This window comes from Pelodiscus sinensis, chromosome 1 (genome assembly GCF_052426305.1).
Source record: "Pelodiscus sinensis isolate ZL-2025 chromosome 1, ASM5242630v1, whole genome shotgun sequence".
Classification (NCBI taxonomy): Eukaryota; Metazoa; Chordata; order Testudines; family Trionychidae; genus Pelodiscus; species Pelodiscus sinensis.
The window spans coordinates 144065852-144087177 of NC_143052.1; the positions used below are offsets into that span (position 1 = coordinate 144065852).

The 21326-nt window shown below is 45.8% G+C and overlaps 1 protein-coding gene across 2 annotated transcripts in view; it reads left to right on the forward strand.

Annotated features, from left to right (window-relative positions):
* Nucleotides 1-18317, forward strand: part of LOC102460036 (cystatin-B) — a 55854-nt gene extending 37537 nt beyond the window's left edge. Inside the window, exons 1-3 of one of the 2 annotated variants that reach the window (XM_075904422.2) lie at nt 2851-3006; nt 14235-14336; nt 18074-18317. In XM_075904422.2, coding sequence (XP_075760537.2) covers nt 2923-3006; nt 14235-14336; nt 18074-18208 — 321 coding nt within the window. In that variant the 5' untranslated portion in view covers nt 2851-2922 and the 3' untranslated portion in view covers nt 18209-18317. Of the gene's footprint in view, nt 1-2850; nt 3007-14234; nt 14337-18073 lie in introns of those variants that run through there. The other variant, XM_089772038.1, reaches the window with a different exon arrangement.
* The last annotated feature ends 3009 nt before the right edge of the window (nt 18318-21326 follow it).

The following is a 21326-nucleotide window of genomic DNA, read 5'->3' on the forward strand; positions in this document are numbered from 1 at the left end:
TTCTCTGTAATCAACAGGGAGATTTATGAAGGGGGAGTGTTTGACTCTAGGCGCTGCCTGGGTTTAATCAGGGTAAAGCCCTACCTGAAGATGGGAAGGGCAGATTTTTGGTGGGTGATGAATTGTTGGCTACTGATGTGTAAAAGTGAGCCTTAACAAAGTAGGTGTTGCTTAAAGTAGCTTAGTATGATGAGTCATTGTCTGTGAAAAGAAGTGATTGTTTCTTGTGATAACAGGAAGCTGCATTCCAAATTTGGTGATCCTCGCCCTCTGGCGCACCTGGCTTTGGCCTCTCTCAGCACACAGGATCCTGGGCTAGATGGACCTTTGGTCTGACCCAGAGTGGCTATTCTTCTGTTGCCAGGTGAAGCCATGTTTTGAAGGATCTGCTTGTTTTCCAGCAACTTGTCGTAAAAATGCAGCACAGTCTAGGGCAAAATTCACTCCCACAAACAAGATCGCCTTCTTGGGAAAAACACCGAGACAGGCTTTTTCAAGTGACCAAACTGCATTAATTATTTAAAAGACGTATTAAACACAGGCTGCGGTGCCTGGCAAAAATGCCAAACTCACCTGCCTTTCCCAGAGCTGAGTATTCTGCTTCCTTGTTGTCTGTCTTGGGGAAAATGTTCTCCCCCTCCCCCCTTTCAGAAATGGGGATTTTTGATGTCACAGGCTACTATTGGTTTTGCATGTGTCCACGCATCACAAAGATGATTCTCAGCTATCAAACGTGAGGTGGGAAGTTTTGTGTGGCAAAGGCAAAGATCAGCATACTTCTCAACAGGGCCCACTCAACAGGGAGAAGCTTCTCCAACTTTTCCATGCACTCAAAGGCAGGTTTCCAGTTCTCCAACTACTTTAGGGATGTTGAATAAAAATTCTCAACTGTATTGTAAAATTCATTTCCTCACCCTTGCCTCAACCAAAGACTGCAGGAGGGTGTTTGTGTGTGATGTGACAAATCTTTCTCTGAGCCTCATGCTAAATTGTTTTGAATATGCAGTGCAATTTCTGTCACCGATAAGTTGTTTTTTATCGATTGCTTCTACCGTGGTAGAAAAGAACATTCAATAATGTTTGTGATTACCACATCAGAAGGGGCAGCTGGGGGCTGTGTGTGGCCACGGGGTAGCTCAGGGGACACGGAAGGGGCTGCTACTCGGGGGGAGGGACATGCCGGGGTTTGGAGCTGCTATCTGGGGAGGGGAGAGGTGCGCTGAGGACCGGGGCTGCAGCCTGAATGGTGCTGGCAATTCAGGGGGTGCCCCATGGATCAGGGCTACAGCTTCAGGTTGCTGGGAATTCAGTGTGGGAAGAGCCAACAGGGATCAATTTTTCAGCCCCACAGAAAGTGCCAGGGATCATGGCTTCTCTCCCGCATCCTGAAAGGGCTGTCAGACCCCTCCTGCTTTGGGACACCTGGCTTCAGGGTGCTCATGGGGAGGGGTGACACACCCCTCACTCACATCCATCCCCATTATCCCTCTGTCACACTCAGGCTGCCTCTCCTCCTACTGGCTTCTTGTCTTTCTGTCAAGAAAAATGGGCCGGATGGTCACCCTCGCCATCCTGCAAATGATAACTGGGAATTCTTAAGGAATCTATACACTTACTACATAATCTAGAGACCAGCTGCAATGGGTGCATAACCACGTCTACACTTTAAATTCAGACATTCCAGGGCTAGAAGTGGCCAGAGTAACAATCTGGTTTGCGCTCTTGTGTAACAAAGGCCATAAACTCCCTCAAAAAATTCCCAGAGTGGATCTCGTAGGAAAACATCCAATTTGATTTAAAATTACCAGGGATGAAGAACCCACCATGATCCTTGGTAAACTGCTGCAGTGGTAAATTGCTCATTATTAAATTGTATGGATTATTTACTGTCTGAATTCATCTAGCTTCGCTTTCCAGCCATTTGACCATTTGTGCAGTGGATATTTGTGCGTATATTTTAAATCTTTAAAATGTATCTGTCATTCAAAAACGTCACTAAAAATTAATAAAATATAATCCAAAGAATACAAAAAGCTATGGAGAAGTATATTACTTTCTTTGGGGTCAGTCTGACAATTTATAATGACAAATGATAAAGAGATAATGTAGAAAAAGAAAATGTTATTCCTGGTGCACAATTATAACAAGATTAATTGCTAAATGCACATAAGTTTGGAAAATTTTGATAAAGAAATGTACATGTATGCTTCTTTTGGAGGGCGGGTCATATTTCTTCAGACTAAAAGCTAAAATACATGCAAAAGAAGGGGCAAGGGTGGCAGGCAGCATGTGCCAGCATTCTTATATGTCCTTTCAACAGTTGGAAAACCTTTAAGTTTTGTAACAAGCAATAGAGAAATAAAATAATTAAAAATAAAAGGCCTGCTGCCTTTGCTCGCTTAGGGTAACTTGGAGAACCAAGGTTCAAGTTAAACAGGAATTGCTGTTCCTGTAAATGAAACCTGGGGAGAACGTGTCTGTGTGGTAATTTTTAAGTTAATATTGGGAAACATTTGGGTGTTGTTCAGTGTTTACAATCACTTTTCTAAGCACAAAGAATCACACCCTCATGAGATGTGTTGAAACTGGTGCTGAATCAAGAAATTGCCACACCAGCCTGAACCAAATATTGTAATTAATAGGGGTTGGGAACTTATTTGTTTTCTGTTTTTCTGGGGTCCAGAAAGCAATATACACATTATGGTCTTTAAAATGCTCTTTCCCTTACTATTAAAAATACTATATTTTGCTTTCCTTTCTTCTCTCCTTTTCCCTTACAAACCTGATGATGGTAAAATCCACATCTACAAATCACGTGACTGTGCGGCTATATAATATTGGAAGTCTGAGTTTTCTTGGTCACCTTTGCTCTAGATTTTGCTTGTCAGTGTTTGCAAACACCCTAAGAAGTTATTTGCCACTATGAGAAGGAAAGATGATGTGAGAGTCGGAGGCTTCTCTGACCCCGAGCCTACAAACGAAGAAATCCAAAAGATTGTTGACCAGGTGAGTGACAGCCAATGAAAGATGTAAAACAAACTAACAGCAAAAAAGGGTATGTCTTTAAAGCAAATTCCAGAGAGATTATGGAATGAAGCTAGAATTTATTTTAAAAATCTAACATCCAGCGTTGTCAATGAAAGTTCTCTAGACAGCTTCAGAGCATGAGGCATGGAGAAATTGCTTAAGAAGAGATGATACTGACTGCAGTCCAGGAAATTCTAGATATGCCAAGGTTGGAAGGGACTAGCTAGTCTGACCACGTGGTTTACACAGGCATAGAACTTTTCAATCTCTTAATCAATTTACTGTGGCAATGTTCATTTTGTATTGTGCTAGTTTTTAATCAAAATGTCATGTGGCACCAAGTATAATTCCGTACAGTGGTCTGTTATATCAATGGTATTACCTTTTATAATCTCATTAAAAAAGTTATCAGATTAGTCTGAGTGGATCAAATTTCCATAAATTCACACTGATTGGCATTAAGTATACTAATTTCCGTTAATTCTTCATTACTCAAGACCCATATCAGCTGCTTTCAGTTTTTACCTATGGTCAATGTCCGATTGGCCTGGCTTATCCCATTTATTCTCTTTAAATAGTAACACATTAGTTTCTTCCAATCTTCTGACCTGATTTTCAGTCTTCTCGAAGCTCTAGGGACATGTACAGAAATAGATGAAAGACAGCAAGGTCTAGTGGTCTTTATAAGCACTAGAAATTGAATCTACACAGCCAATTAACTGCCAGTGCAGTTCAACTGATAGTAGCAGTGATAGAAACACCCGTGGAGACAGGGTTTTACAAGTCGCCATCGAAGCTTGACCTGTACAGAACTGGCTGACGGGGCAGTAAAAATATCAGTGTTCTGTCTACACGGGCACTTGTGTACTTGGACTAGTGGAGCTGCACGGTTGGTGCATTAGGGGTCCCATTTGCTAACGCAGAGCAGCCCAGGGAGTCAGGCTTTGGTTCAGGGCTGCAACTAGAGTCCCATTACTGGGGGAGGGAGAGAGAGTAGAAGAGGAGAGTGGGTATTTCAGAGACCCTGGATTCCACTAGTTAAAAAAACAAATAGCCTTCTAGGAGCCCAGGGGCTAGTTAGATCCGAGGGAAACCTTGGATTTTCAGAGTTTGTCTGTGATTTATAACGTTGGCCTTTCTGATAATGATTTAAGGTCCCTTGAAGGTTGTTTGCGTTTGGGGGTCTGGAGGAGGGAAATACCCTGGGCCTGCCTGCTGCTATATGAACTCGCTATGTGACTGGAGCCAAATCACGTTACCTCTTTTTGCTTCAACTTCTTCAGCTCTAAAAGGAGGACTGAAATGGGTGGGGTGGAGGAGTAACGGTAGTTCAGACTAGGAAGCCTAGTCCGAACTACCTAGTTCGTGTCGCGTGTAGTCGTGCGCAGGGCATGGAGTCCAAACTAGCGGACATTTAAAAATGGCGGCGCTCAGCAACATGCAAATGAAGCCCGGGAAATTCAAATCCCGGGCTTCATTTGCATCTCCGGTTGACTAGTTCGAACTAGGGTGGTAGAGTAGACATACCCTAACAGGTCCCTTCCTCTAATGGGGACCGTAAAGTTGAATTCATGTTAATAAGACATATTGAGAGTCTTCCTCAAAAGGCAGCATGGTGTTGTGTGCACGCATTGTAGAAAGTTTAAATCTGCAGACAGCACGTATCAGAAATGAGGCCACAATACTCGGTTTTCAGTGAACACAAATGTGGCAAAAAGGTGAAACGTCAAGTCAGGTTCTGCTTTCATTGCCATGAGGGTCAGCAGAGGGTTTCAAATGTCCCTGCCCGTTCACTGAGAGCAGACGATAGCCTCTGGAGGGCAGCGATGTAGGGACCTGGACGACTTCAGGAAAGGACCTTGCACTTGGAATGATTTAAAGCAGCAGTTCTCAACCAGGGGCCACAAGCAGGTTTCAGGGGGCCCCACCAAAATAAACCAGAGAGCAGGGCCAGCGCTCGACTTCTGGGGGCCCAGGGCAGAAAGCTGAAGCCGGAGCCCTGGCATCTGGCGTTGACGCCCCCACATGGGGCTGAAGGCAAAGGCTGAGCCGTGGAGCTTTGCAGGGCCCCAGGCAGTTGCCTTGCCTACCCACCTCGGCCCTGGCTTTAATCTAGTTGTCTAATGTGAAGAAAACCAGTTGTTGTGGCACAGGTGGGCTGTAGAATATTCACCACGCGCAGCAGGGGGGAGTCAGAAAGAAGACTGGAAACTCCTGACCTAAAAAAATATAACAACATTATTCATTGCTCTCTCATCCATTCCAAAAGATGAAACACTTGTGCCACCCCAGCCTTCGTGATCATTTTTTTGGGAAGGGAAACTAGCTGCCAGCAGAAAAATGCCATTGCTGATTGGCTTGAATACGAGAATTGCCTTTACTGCATACGTGCTTTTAAAGAAACGGTCAAAGTTCCCAATAAGCTAATGAATGAAGCACAATGGATTAGCGGCTAGTGCAGTGGGACTGGTTATAATGGGACAGATGTGACTCCTCTGTCAGCCACGGTGTCACTCTGTGGGCTGACTTTGGGGAAGTCATGTCAGCACTTCTGCCTCAGTTTCCCCCTGATGCCATGCGGGGCATATTTGCAGTAGACAAATGCTCCTAAAAGCGGCTTCAAAACAATTAAAATCTCAGCAAATAGAAATGGTGTTTTGCCAAAGACAAAGGATTTTAACCCTGATTTCCTCAGCAGATACAAGGCACGTTGCACTTTTCATTTAGGGAGCTGAAAGCAGGAATCCCAAGGAGAGGTGGGCAACCCGCTCCAGCTGCACGGAGCCTGGGTGCAGCATGCTGAAATTGCTGAGAGCAGCAGAAGGGGAGGTTCCATGGGAGCCAGAGGAAGGTTTAGTCAAGAACAGGGGTGTCGGGGTTCTGGGAGCAGGGCCATGATTGCAGCATTTGGGTCATGGGTGTAACTGCTGCTTGGGGAGGAGAGCTCCTCAGCTTGTGGCCCCGCCCATACTCCACCCTGCTCTGCTGTTGTACCAATAAAAGCAAGCAGGATCTTATTAGGGGGATAAGGCAAAAAGCCACATTTATTGTAAAGATAATAATAAAAAAAATAAAGAAAAGATAGAAGCAAACAACGTTGTTTAAATACTTATTCCTAACACTACTTAACCCTTATACCCTTTTATATATATATATATATATATATATATATATATATATATATATATATATATATATATATATATATATATATATATATATATATATATATATATATATAACCATTCATTCAAGTTCTGTGTATAGTTACCAGCCTGGAAGTTGCTTGTGACAGAATACTGGCCAGGTATTCTGTACACAAGTGATGGTAGTGGGGAGCGAAGTCCTGATCAGATGCGCATCTGAAGCTCCTGGTAGGCTGGCATCAGAACCTTGGACTCTGACTCCATAGTTTTTTAGTCCAGTTCTTATAGGAATTTTTTCCTATGCCAGTCTATGGAAATTGCTGCATCATGCTGATGTCTCCAGGGTGGCTGCCAGGTGCTCGTCAGTGATCTCATCGGGTGGACCTCTAGTATTTGGTTTTCTCCACTTGACACCTTTTGGTTGCACTGGCACCTGACGCCTTCTTCAGCCCTTTGTTGCTGTATTCTCAGGCTGGCACCTCTCAGAACCATTCACTCATCATCCAAGCACTCGCTCTCTCTTACACACATTCCTTAATTAATGTTTCCCATACAATATTTTTGTATAATAATAACTTTACATATATCAGAGTTGTAGTTACAAAAAGTTTCTGGATGGTATTGCTTAAAACATTCTCTGAGTGCTGAGTAAAGTTACAATGTTTTAAAGAGAACAGGCGTCAATTAAGTAACAATGCCCTTAGTCAATTACAGGGCTTGGCTCCCATAGCAGAGTTAGTGGTTTGACAATGCATTGTTACAATGTATCTTTGCAATGTCAATTTCAAGCAGCCCCTTGCACAAACTTGAGCATGCCCTGGAGCACGGGGGGGGGGGGGGGGGGGCTGTTTCTGGTTACATAGGATTATATTCTTAACAGTTCTAAGTTACATGACCTAATACATTATATTCTAAAGGGGCAATAATAATAATAAATCTAAACATTTAACAATCTTAACAAATAATAATAATAAGAAGAATTAATAATAAATCTAAATACTTTAAGTTGTGGGGAACAAATTATGGGGAGTCACTTCCATTTGGTGGAATCATTTTCAATACATTAATATGTTATCCCTACACTGCCCCCTCCCCACTGTCACCCTCCTCTATTCCCCCCCAGCTCGATCCGATCCAGCCAAATGCCTGAACTCAAATGCAGCAAACGACATCTGAAAAAACCCTCTTCTACAATTTATTGCTAAAGAAAATGGAGTATGTTTTGCACTGCTTGCCAGATTGTCGAGACTGGGACCTAAAGAAAAGCACTAAATTTGGAGATAAAAACATGTCAGCCACAGGTTTTTTGATATACCCTGGAATTTATTAGAGTTATTTGCAACAACTTTGTAATAAGGGTGAGTCAGTCTTCCTGCTGAATACAACAGTAAATATTATGCAATACATGATGCAGCTCGTCTCTCTTTTACAATCGGTATTTCTAAGCTGACTTTATATTTGTACTCTTAAGCCTTCCTCAAGCAAAGCATATTGAACACTCGGGAACAAAGATATTATTTTAAATTATTCAGAGTGGTTTGGGTGTTCATAACAATGTTCATTTAGAAAAGGGAACATGAATGTATTTTGTATGATTGAAATAATGATAGAAACTCATTTGTCCAACTATCTGTAAGAAAAGGGCAGTTCTCTCTTTGAAGGGAGAAAGATTACAGCAAGGATAGACAGTAAGGATAGGAAAAATCTGGAAGCAAATTTTTTGTACTATTGTAATTAAATTGAACATGTGTATTTTTGATCAGGGAGGTCTTTTGAAGAATTTATTTAAAACTGTAACAGTACCCCTTTAAAAAATGTTGTAAGTACCCCAGTACTTACACTTTTCAGACACCTGTAATTTTTTTCTACCATTGCAACACATTTGTTTAAACAACTTAATCGTAGCCAGGCAGACAATAACATTTTTGCGTGTAAAAAGTACAAAAATAATAAAACTATGTAAAACTTAAAACAAAAATTCTGTTTTCTCCAAATTGCAGTTGTGTTGACGTAGTCTCCAGACTTCTCTTGAGTACCCCTAAGGGGACTCGTACCACTGGGTGAGAAACACTGTGTTATACACAGATCTGAACTCTGAATTTCTTCTGCTGCGCGAGTGGATTGAAATATTAAGATAGTGAGGCCTGAGGATCCCTACCCTGCATTGGAACTGCCTCCCAAAGGTTACAGTGGGAACTTCTCTAGCCTGTTGAGTGAGCCTAAGGCATTTGACCTTTTTGGCAGCCCTAGTAAATGAGTACAGGCAGTCCCCGAGTTACGCGGATCCGACTTATGTCGGATCCGCAGTTACAAACGGGGCTTTTCTCGCCCCGGAGAACTGGAGCAGCGGGACGCCCAGATGCGCTGCAGTCCCGCCGCCCCCGTCCTCCGGGGTGAGAAAAGCTGCTCCACGTCTCCCTGGTCTGCTGGGGGGGGGGAGCCCCCCCCCCAGCAGACCAGGGAGACGCGGAGCAAAGCCTTGGAGCACGCCCGCAAACCAGGGAGACGGGGAGCAAACCCGCGGAGCACGCCCGCAGAGGGACAGCCCGGGCATGCCTGGGCTGTCCCGCTGCGGGCGTGCTCCAAGGCTTTGCTCCCCGTCTCCCTGGTCAGGAGACCAGCGAGACGGAGCAAAGCCGTGGAGGATGCGAGCGGTCCCGCCACCCGCGTCTCCCTAGTCTGCTGGGGGGGGGGGGGGTGCAGCTAGTGCTCCCCCTCCCCCGCCCAGCAGACCAGGCTTTTCTTGCCTACACCTGGGGTAGAGCAGCTGGGGCGCTGCTGGGTTGGTCCCGCAGCGCCGCTACTCGGCGCTACTGTACCAACCCGGCAGCACCCCAGCTGCTCTGCCCCAGGCGTCCTGATTCAGCCGCTGCTGGTCAGTTTCAGCAGTGGCTGAATCAGGACACCTGGGGCAGAGCAGCTGGGGTGCTGCTGGGTTGCTCCAGTAGCGCCGAGGAGCGGCGCTACTGGAGCAACCCAGCAGCACCCCAGCTGCTCTGCCCCAGGCGTCCCCAAGTCAGCCGCTGCTGAAACTGACCAGGGGCTGACTACAGGAAGCCCGAGGCAGAGTTGCTCTGCACCGGGCTTCCTGGAATCAGCTGCTGATCAGTTTCAGCAGCAGCTGACTTGGGGACGCCTGGGTTTCTTAAGTTGAATCCGTATGTAAGTGAGAACTGGCGTCTAGATTCAGCCGCGGTTGAAACTGATCAGTTTCAGCAGCGGCTGACGCCAGTTCCGGCTTACATACAGATTCAACTTAAGAACAAACCTACAGTCCCTATCTTGTACGTAACCCGGGGACTGCCTGTATTTCATTGGTGCCGTGTATCCCAGAGCTTTTGAGAGCTGTTGCAGCCCAGGCTGCCTTGCCGCTGCAGTTTCTTTAATGCTTTCCTCAGAGACAAGGTACAGCTGGCATGCTCTGCCTAGTTCTGTAGCTGAGAAGGGCTGATATGCCACAGCCCTCCAATGACCCCACCAGCTGTGGGTGATCATAGAAGTCCTAGACAAAATCTTTACGTCTCTTGATTGTGCCAGATAAGACAATCTCCTGGACAAACTATACTGAATTCCCTTTAAGTGTTATAGGAACATAAGAACATAAGAATGGCCGTATTGGGTCAGACCAAAGGTCCATCTAGCCCAATATCCTGTCTGCCGACAGTGGCCAATGCCAGATGTCCCAGAGGGAGTGAATCAAACAGGTAATGATCAAGCGATCTCTCTCCCGCCATCCATCTCCACCTTCTGACAAACAGAGGCCAAAGACACCATTCCTTACCCATACTGGCTAATAGTCATTTATGGACTTAACCTCCATGAATTTATCTAGTTCTCTTTTAAACCCTTTATAGTCCTAGCCTTCATAAGCTCCTCAAGCAAGGCGTTCTACAGATTGACTCTGCGCTGTGTGAAGAAGAACTTCCTTTTATTTGTTTTAAACCTTCTGCCCATTAGTTTCATTTGGTGGCCCCTAGTTCTTGTATTATGGGAAGAAGTAAATAACTTTTCCTTATTCACTTTGTCCACACCAGTCATGATTTTATAGACCTCTATCATATCCCCCACTTAGTCTCCTCTTTTCCAAGCTGAAAAGTCCCAGTCTCTTTAATCTCACTTCATATGGGACCTGTTCCAAACCCCTCATCATTTTAGTTGCCCTTCTCTAAACCTTTTCTAATGCCAGTATATCTTTTTTGAGATGTGGAGGCCTCATCTGTACACAGTATTCAAGATGTGGGCGAATCATGGATTTATATAAAGGCAATAAGACATTCTCCGTCTTATTCTCTATCCCATTTTTAATGATTCCTAACATCCTTTTTGCTTTTTTGACTGCCGCTGCACACTGCGTGGATTTCTACAGAGAACTATCCACGATGACTCCAAGATCTCTTTTCTGATTAGTTGTGGCTAAATTAGCCCCCATCATATTATACGTATAGTTGGGGTTATTTTTTCCACCGTGCATTACTAAACACTTATCCACATTACATTTCATTTGCCATTTTGTTGCCCAATCACTCAGTTTGGTGAGATCTTTTTGAAGTTATTCACAGTCTGCTTTGGTCTTAACTACCTTGAGCAATTTAGTATCATTTGCAAACTTTGCCACCTCACTGTTTACCCCTTTCTCCAGATCATTTATGAATAAGTTGAATAGCATTTGTCCTCGGACTGACCCCTGGAGAACACCACTAGTTACTCCTCTCCATTGTGAAACTTTACCATTTATTCCTACCCTTTGTTTCCTGTCTTGTAACCAGTTCTCAGTGCATTAAAGGATCTTCCTTCTTATCCCATGACAACTTAATTTATGTAAGAGGTTTTGGTGAGGGACCTTGTCAAAGGCTTTCTGGAAATCTAAGTACACTATATCTACTGGGTTCCCCTTGTTCACATGTTTGTTGACCCCTTCAAAGAACTCTAATAGATTCCTAAGACATCTTTACAGAAACCATGTTGTCTTTTGCCCAACAAATTATGTTCTTCTATGTGTCTGACAATTTTATTCTTTACTATTGTTTCAACTAATTTGCCTAGTACTGATGTTAGATGTTACCGGTCTGTAATTGCCAGGATTGCTTCTACAGCCCTTTTTAAATATCGGCGTTACACTAGCTATATTCCAGTCATTGGGTACAGAAGCTGATTTAAAGGACAGATTAGAAAACATAGTTAATAGTTCTGCAATTTCATATTTGAGTTATTTCAGAACTCTTGGGTGAATTCCATCTGGTCCCGGGGACTTGTTACCGTTAAGTTTATCAATTAATTCCAAAATTAATGACAATTCAATCTGTGACAAGTCCTCAGATTTGTCACCAACAAAGGATGGGTCAGATTTGGGAATCTCCTTTAACATCCCCAGCCATGAAGACTGAAGCAAAGAATTCATTTAGTTTCTCCGCAATGACTTCATTGTCTTTAAGTGCTCCTTTGGTATCTCGATCGTCCAGAGGCCCCACTGGTTGTTTAGCTGGCTTCCTGCTTCTGATGTACTTAAAAACCATTTTATTATTATCTTTTGAGTTTTTGGCTATCTGTTCTTCAAACTCCTTTTTGGCTTTTCTTATTATATTTTTACACTTAATTTGGCAGTGTTTATGCTCCTTTCTATCTATTTACCTCACTAGGAGTTCGTTTCTGTTCTATTGAGGGATTCAATATTATTCCATGGGGGAGGGGAGCCACAGTTGGCTAGGAACTAACAATAGTGCAGAGGGGGCGTGGTTAAGCAAATTGACTCAAATTGTAAGACCTCCGCAGAGATGCCACCACCTGGGGAGATACTTGCATTTACTGCTTCAGTCTGGAATCTCCAGAGACCAACTGACAAAAATGATTTTTAGATAAATAGTTTAAATGGAATCGAACCTTTTTTCTGACCCTGCAAATGAGCGGGGCCTTGTGTCCAACCTTTGGGGAAAGGTTGGATGGGCCTAACCTACGGGAGCCCTAGGCTGGAGCTGGGGTGATCTCTAGTGAACTAGCTAGCGTGTGTGTAGGGCATGGATTGTGTGAATGGTTTCCATGGAATGCTTTTCCTTCACAATCAATGTGCTGGCTTAGGAGGAGCGTTGTGATAACCGGTCGCTGCTGGCTCAGCACTGTTCAGAGCCTGTGGAGAGAAAGCCGTACAGGTGCTGGCCCGCTGAGGCAGGCTGGCTTGCTGGAGAGATCACACAGTAGCTCAGGAAGCTGTGCAGCCTGGACTCCCTGCTCAGGAAAGAAAGAGAGAAGGGCCTTTGCCCAAGAGAGGTGATGGCTGAGGAGCTGTGGGCCTCAAGTGGTGCCCTTGGTGGCCTCAAGGGGAAACACAGGTGCAGTTGCCCTAGGCCGGGGCTATTCAACTTTAGAAGCCTTGGGTGTGTGTGTGTGGGGGGGGAGACAATGATACTCACAGCATGTGCCGAGGGCTGCAACTTAAGTGTGGTTGCATAGACATGCAAATATACATGCAAATATATGCAAATAGCACTCACGGGCATGAATATAAAGATGAAGCCTTAAGCTGCAGTGCCAGACCCAAATGTGGTCTGTGTGAGCCAGTCAGCACCTCTCAGGCTCTGCCCACATGGCTAAGCAGCCAGCACTTCCCACAATGTACCGGTGCTCCCGGCACCTCCTCCCTGGGGGCTAGAAACACTGACACCCTGTACCCGTCTGTTCCTGTGGGCCCCTCTGCTTGCATCTTTCAGTGCTCACCCCGCCTAGGAGACGCCTTGCTGCTGTGGAGCGTGTTCCCAGTGGAAGCCATTTCAAAGGATCCCACACGTGGGCCCTGTGTTGAGCCCCGTGTAAACCCAAACTGCACCGCAGGCTGCAAACAAATGGGCCACGGGCTGTATGTTGAGTAGCCCTGCCCTAAACTGCGCCAGTGGGCACTTAGCCTTTGTAAAGGTCATTAATAATGTTCCTGTCACCTCAAAGATGAGCCCCAAACTTCCCTTCCCCTCAGCTGTATGTTACAATGGGAAAGTCTCTTCATTCCATGTCATAGTCTTGAAGTCCTGGCACTGAAGAAGTTTTTAAAAATCCGCAGCATTTGAAGTTGCCCCCAGGCACACACACATCTACCCAAACCTGCCTCCTGCACCAGCACGTCCTGCCTTTGCCAGAGGGTGCCAGAGGGGTGTTAATCCCTGTGAGGCACTCGCCTCTGGGCTGCACCAAACCTGCCTTTGCCCTGCACACTGACAATAGGTGCACCCATGTGGTATCCAGCCCCTCATTCCTGCACAGCCACAGAAATCCCAGATCCTCCATTCCCAAAGGAACAGTGGACCCAGTTTTACTTTAAATCACTGCTCCTGTAGCACACACAGCACTTGAGTTCACTTACAGTAAAACAAAAGAGAATTTATTAAAGGATGGACAGATTCAAACAGGAACAAGTGTGAAGTATGGAAACAAATGGTTCCATGTTAATCGCATACACGTAAATTACCTGTCCTATCTAATCAAGTATATTCCCAGCCCACAAATCAGTCTTTAATCAGCGTTTGCCAGCCCCAAGGAACCAGGACCCCTGGAGCACCCCTGCTCAGAGCTCATCAAGGTGCCTCCTTAGTCAACATATCATGAGAGTCTTGATATATCATGTGACCTGAGACCACTGAGGTAGCTCACACTGAAAATGTCAGGGCTCTAGCAGGGGTAGGGAGGAGCGGGGATGAAGAGGAGCGGGGATAGGGTGTACTCTGGAAAGGGGATGGGAAAAGGTGGACAAACTCTGAAATCGATGGATGGATGGATGGGGGTATAGGAGGAGATGTTTGCAGAGAGCAGGAGCTTCAGATAAATGCTTTCAGGAAAGGCCAGGCAGGAATCCTAGTTTTGGGATGTGAAGCCTGTTGCAGAATCTGTGGATCTAAGGAAATACCGTGGGAAGCTCTGAGCTGAGTTGAATTGTTTGTTAAGAAGCAAGGCCCAAAGAAGCGAAATGTTTGCTGCATGTAAGTTGATGTACCTTTTCTGGGAAACTGAGGCATTAAACATATGATGAGAAGGAGTGTGCTGAGCTTTTTGCACATCCTAACCCTTTCTTTTTCATTATAGGTGAAGTCACAACTGGAAGAGAAAGAGAACAAGACATACGAATTCTTTAAAGCCGTGGAATTTAGAAGGCAGGTGGTTGCTGGAACAAACTACTTAATTAAGGTCAGTACTCAACAAAATCCCCCGTTTCTTCCAGCCTTGGCCAGTGTTCTACTTTACGTAGAATGGATCTGTCATTTGGAGTGGCTTGAGGCAAGATGTTCAAACAGTGAGCAAACAATGCAGGGAAAGGTCCAAGATGACTTTTAATTAAGGAAGAGACTATCTCTCATATGATTTTTGCATTGTCTAGCTAGCATGTGTTGGCTGCTATTTCTCTACACAAGTTGAAAAGAAAAGAAGGGGGTTTTGTGAATCCCACCTAAGTATTTATAAAGCACGTGTCACACGAGTTCAGCTGTAAATTGCCACATTTTGGGCTTGCCAAGAGGGCAATCTCCATTCCAGACTCTCCAATGGCTTTTACAACTCTCACCCTCCGGCACTGGCCTTCGCTATTGTGTAAGCACAACAATGGCTTTTCCTTCCTTCCACATCCCCACCCCCACTCCCAGTGCCCTGAGAGGAAGCAGAATCCTGTTCCCCATGTTCACCCCCTAGGCAGAAGGCCGGCCAGGGGAGTCTGGGGAGAGTTACTGAGAGGATTCAGCGGTACACTCTCAAACTCCTCTAATCAATACTAGACACAGCGAGTGTGTGTTGGGGAGGGTAGATCTCTAGCTGCAGAAGTACAGTCCAGCCCATTTTCCTTTCAGTCCTCGTGATCCAATTACACGTTCCAAGGCTCGCACTTCAGGGGAAGGGATGAGAATCTGATTATTAAGGAGATTTTCCCCTTTCCCAAATGTTTCCCTAGAACGGGGCCCTGTGGTTGGTCACAAGCTGCCTGGGACCCAGAGGCCAAGGCTGCTCCTTCTGTGGAACACGCTCTCTGAACATTCCTGCCCCAGGCCTCATTCTGGTCTCCTGAGCCAGAGTCCCACCTCAGACTAGCCTGTAGCCCAGCGGTCAGACATTTCTCTGACAAGTAGAAAACCCATGACCAAGACTTGTCCTGCACAAGAGGGTATTGACTGGGATCTCTCCTGGCCTTGCGTCGCTAGGGGATGGAAGTGTTTAGGGGTGGGATTTTCAAAAGCACAAAGTAAGGAGGAGGGGACTTTCCGAATTGTCTGTGGAACTGGTGCCCCTAAAATCATGCAGGTTCTTTTGAAAATCTTTTCCATGAGCCTAACAGGAGGCACTCATTTTTGAAGATCTAGGTCTAAGACTTGAGGATTAAATGTGTACATTTGCTACCCACATTCTGGGCCAGGCTGGCTCCTGAAACAGATTTACATGGCGTCCCCCAAGAAAGGCACAGCATGTCCTTTTGCAGTCCAATATCTTTGGCTCTTTGTTACTGAAGAACAACAGATTGGCTGGCTACAGCTGCGCCTGAAGGGCTGTTACTGCTCAGCTGCCCCATTGCAGTCCTTGAACACTTGTGCACAGACCCGGGGAACCGAAAACTGGGCTTCTCTGCTTTGAAAGTACAGGCCTCCACCACATGGATTCAAGGCCAGTTACTGTAAGTTCTGAGCAGATTGCAAGAGGATAGTCTCTGCGGGTGTCCAGCCACCAGAGTGCAACATAAACCTTTGAGCAGCTCAGATTTCACCTAATGGTCAGCTGTGGTGCTAGGCCAGTTTTCTCTGCTTTTAAGCCAGACAATCCGGGTTTTTTAGGGCCTGCTCCCCTGTCCTGTAGGGATGTGTTTTTTCCCATTATAGCACTGCTCTGGATGGAGGATGCCATTTTGAAGAGCGTACTAGTGTGATGTGACATGCAACATCATGCTGGTGGGGTGGGGTGGCATGTACTGCATCACCTGTGCAAGATGACCAGAATCATGCAGAAGTGACAGATTGCTGGGTATTCTGGAGATGCATCAGTGGCCACACTAGGTGCTACTTACATCAGAAAATACATTGAATCCCCTCTGAACAGAAGGAGAGCACTGAGAGAGAGGCCAGAGATTAACCAGACCCAGAGAAAGCCAATGAAGAGAGCAAGTGGGACAAATGGCTGGTTCCATAAAAGAGAGAGAGATTTATTATTTTTAAAAAAGGTTCTTCAAATAGGAAACAGAGGATTTGATCTGACCTTGGCCGTCCCACCTCCTTACTGAGTGCCCTAGCTACCAAGGTATCACTAAGAAGTGGGAGTCCCAGAATCAACTCTCTTATGTATATCAAATGAGGATAGTATTGAACCCTGGTCTCCCACATCTTAGGAGTACCCCAGCCACTGACGTAAGGGTTACATGGTGGAAACCACCATGTCCTCCTTGGGCTACTTTGTAAATCTCTCTTCCCACAAAATAAAAAAGAATAATTTTGGAAACCTTGAAAAAGCCTGTCACCATTACTAGAGAAATAGTTTGTGTTTTTTTTTGACATGTGACAATCCAAATTCACAAAACCCCATATGCTACGTCTACACTGGCAGTTTCTTGCACAAGAACAGCTTTTCTTGTGCAAAAACTTGCCGGGTGTCTACCCTGCACGCACATTCTTGCACAAGTAAATTTACAGTCTAGGTTCGAAAAAGAGGGCTTCTTTTGGAAGAGTTATTCCTCTCCCCATGAGGGATATGCCCTCTTGCACAAGAGCTCTTGCGCAAGAGGGCAGTGTAGACAAGCAACATTAATTTCTTGCACAAGAAACCCCTATAGCTAAAATGGCCATCAGAGCTTTCTTGCGCAAGAGAGCATCCACACTGCCATGGATGCTCTTGCACAAAAGCACATCTCTTGCGCAAAAGCACATGCCAGTGTAGATGTGCCCTTGTGGAAGACTTTTTGTGCAAGAACTCTTCTGCAAAACAGTTCTTGTGCAAGAAGCTGCCAAGTGTAGACGTAGCCATAGTTTTGTTCGATTTGAAACTGCATTTGTGGTGAATAAGAGATTTGTCTGAAAAATCTTCCCCAGCCCATGTTAGAGCACTCACTTACCTTCCACTAGGACTCACTGCTCTCTGGTTCCTTTATGGTGGTGGGGTGCTTTGGGTTTGGTCCTTTAGCCAAGCAAACAAATGTCCAACAAATATTCCAAATGCACATCAGCCCTTGCTGTAAACTCAGCTAGTCCCTGGAGGGTCCAACAGAAGGGCTTCTTCCCATTACTCCCCTCTTGCCTCTTACCTGGCTTTCATCAACTGACTCTCATGTAGAAGATGAAGAAAACATCTCCTTTCCCCGGCTTTCTTTGCCCCTCCGGAGTGTCTGTACTGCGAAGGCCCTTCTAGGGCACAAGGGGTTAAGTCTTCCATGGCCAATGTAGCCATGGGATGTGACGGAAGTCAATGAGACTTTCCCTCAGGAAAAATGGATTGAAATCTTTTGGGTTTAACCCTGTGATTTTCCTAATGCAAACTCACCCTGACTTCACCAATCCCCACAGAGATGTGCAAAGTTCAGAAGATAAGGGGTTGAGTGGGATCATTTTTGGAATGTGAAGAATGAGACTTAAATTAAGCCCAGGCATAAACAGGTGCAACTCCCAGGGCAACCAATGTAAGTAGCAGCTTCTTAGGGCAGGGTTGAATTTGACCTTTTGAGTGCAGGAATAACATTTTGATTTTTGCTGATCATCAGGAGCATCCTAGTTTGGACACAAAGGCCTGTTTCTGTTCACACATGTGGTGTAACATGGGACAGGTTGAGGGGCTTGAATATTCCATGTTGGATTTAATTTTTATTTTATAGCTATTCAATGGCTCAGCACGGCATCTCCCCAACACATCCCTTCCTTGGAATCTGCTTAGTCCATGGGTGTCCTATGCTCTTTGTCTTTCAGGTCTCTGTCAGCGACAGCACTGATGAGTGTGTACACCTGAGGGTGTTCGAAAGCCTTCCCCATGAGAACAAGGGGCCCAGTCTTACTGCCTATCAGACTGGCAAAACCAAACATGATCCACTGACCCCCTTTTAATGATCTGCTTGGAATGGGCTCTTCTGCTGCTCTTTCTACAGAGTCCCGGCTCATAATGCTCATGCCCATACACGAATGAAAATAAAAGGAATCTGATCTTCAAACCAAAGTTTGTGTTTCCATGTTGCTTGTAACAGAAGGGTACGTTCATTCCAGCAGTAAGCAACTGCTGCTAACTCACAAAGGCAGCACGCCACATATATTGAACATACGTAGATCAATCAATACTTTATCAGATGCATATGATACATGACACTCATGCACTCATACACACAAGCACACTCGGTTTTGTTGTTACCAATAGTTGCTCCCCCTAACTGCACTGGGCAGGTGAGTTAGATGGGGGGAGGGTAGAGCCGGGTTTCTGCAGATCCGGATCGATGCTCCGATGCTGACAAGACAAAAACCTGGGGTCCTTCTGCAAGATGCCTCATATTTATCCCTCTCATGCAGCCAGTTAGTTATCACCTCGCCTTTTTTAATGCTGCTTCAAAGAGAGTCCTTCCAAGTGCAGGCACTTGCTGCTTAAGCATCTATATGCCCAGTCTTCTTTTCAATGAGCTCACTTCACAGGTATTGTCTTGGATCTGGCTCCCAGCCCCTCTCCACCCTTGCAACTGCTGCTGGAGGTGATCTCCTTTCATTCTCCATTCACACCTCCTTCATTTCAACAGGACCATCAATGAAAGGGGAAAGATCTATTCTACTCCTAGCAAAAGACATTTTTCTTTACCTTAACTATTCCTAAGACCTATAACATAAAGAGCTTGATATAAAGTTTCTATGGAAAAGACAGGATACAGGGTTTCTCTTAATACAAGTGATTCTATAAGAAGGCTTAATAGAAAGGCTGTGTCTACACTGGTGCATTCTTGTGCAAAAACGGCCACTCTTGTGCAAAAACTTGCTGCCTATCTACACTGGCCGTGCATTCTTGTGCAAGTAAACTGACATTGGTTATATGGAAATGTTACAGAGATTCATGCACACACTGGGCAGATGTGCTTGAATGAGTGGGACAGGCTTGGGGTCAGTCAGGGTCTGCATGGGGAAGGCTCCCTAACTCTTGAACAATCCCCTCCAAAGAAATGAGTCCATACTTCTCCCACCCACACCTAAAAGTCCTCCAGGTTCACTTCCAGGCTCCTTCTCTGTCTCTCAGACTCCCCCAGTCTTTTCACTTGTCTGAGGGGTGTGGGAAATACTATAAGACAAACTTGCTGACAGGTATTTTGAACTAAATTACCAAAACAATTGAAACTGGCATTTTTATATTGTCATATTTTGACAAATAACGTATGCAGAATTTTAATATACTTTGTGCAGCATTTTTAATATTCTGGAGCAGAATTCCCCCAGGAGTCTAACAGAGAAAGCCACCCAAGTCATTCCCAGTAATTACTCCCCAGTGCTTCCTGTGGCTCTAAGTCAAGGTGGTGCATCCATGTTAAAGGAGTCTGCCTCGGGCTAATTTCAAGGCTTCCATGTAGTGTGGACATGCTATTTTGAAATAGCTATTTTGGGAGTTATTATTATTTCATTTCAAAATAATTTCCGTGTAGACTTGCCCTGATTTTTTTCCTTCTGTTGACCTATTAGCTCAGAAGCCTGTATCTTTCATCAGCAGAATTTGGTCCAGACAAAATATATTACTTCACTGACTTTGTCTCTCTTACATCCTGGGAGCAACATGGCTCCAAGGTTGCAAACACATATTAAAAGCCGATCCAGTCGCTTCTAATGTACAAGATCAAAGTGCCCAAATGCAATAGTGGGACTTTTTGCTATATTGTAAATTTCCCATTTTCAGGATGAAAAAGTTCCCTGAATCAGTGCAGTAAATACATTCTTTAGTAACCTCGAGTATCGCACTGGCAGCTTATGGGAATTTGTAACTTGATGCTTGGTGTATTGTAAGAAGTCAATACCTTATTATGTAAACTGCACTGAGGTATTTACCAGCACCTTGCTTCCAGGAATACCAGCGCCACCAACACATTCAAACGGTCTGGTTTCGCTCTTAAGCAGGTGTCTGTCTCAAGACCGTCAGCCCTAGATCTGGCATCCACAGCTTGGTGCATAGGTAAGGAAGGGCACATAACGTACTGTGCTGGCTTCCTCACCCCCCTAAGGTGAGTTGCAGATGGGTGGGGTTAGAGGGAGACCCAGGTGGAAGAGCGTGAAACAAAGGGTTGATCTGAGGGGTGGCCCCTGTTGCCATTGCCAGGGGCAGCGCTGCTCTGTCAGGGCCCCAGGCCCAGAGCCTCAGAGGTATTTAGGGTACAGTGGGAGCTAAAGGCCTGAAAACCTTTGAGGTTCTGGGCGCTAGACACAGAGTTTGTGGGAGTTCTAGCAGGGCTGGCAGTTAATCGCCATGGATGCGTGTGATTCCTGCACAGCACAATGAACACCTTCCTTTTGAAGAATAACCCCTGTTAAGCTCAGACCCCAGAGCATGGGAAGAGAAGGGGCTTGGTTCTCATCCTGGCTCCAGCAAAGTAGAGAGCTTGACACACACCCTGTCCTGAATTTCTTAAAGGTGAAACCAGGGTGGCCAGGGGCTAACGGGAGCTGCAACTCCCTTGGACAGCTCACCTGAGCTGCCCTCCCCGTGCCCCTGGGGCTCTCCCCATGCCCATCCCACCCCTTGCAGCCTGCAGCCGACCTCACCTCCGTCCCCCCTCCTCCTCCTGTGCCTGCCGGGGCTGATCTCCTACCCTAGCTCAGGGACTGTCCTCTATCCCCTAAGCCCACAGCTGGGGCTGACTCCTGAGCCCCATCATGCCGGGGCTGGAGCTGACCCCCCAAGCTTGGGGACTGATTCCCACTCTGACTCCTGTGGCCACCCACTGCTAGGGGGGCCCCACTCTCCCAGCCCCTGAGCTCGGTAGTGCCCATGGCGGGGTCACACACCCCAACCTTGGGCCACTCTCATCTGTGGCTAGATGGTGATTTTCCCCCGCCTAAGCCCCGCTCTACCTGCAGCTGGGCCTGAGCCCTCCTCAGGCCCACTCTGCCCACAGCTGGGGCTGATCGCTCCCCTCCCCGAGCTCTGCACCTCCCCCAGCTGAGGCTGACTGCTGCTTGGCCAGCTTTGCACCCCACTGCTGCTTGGCCA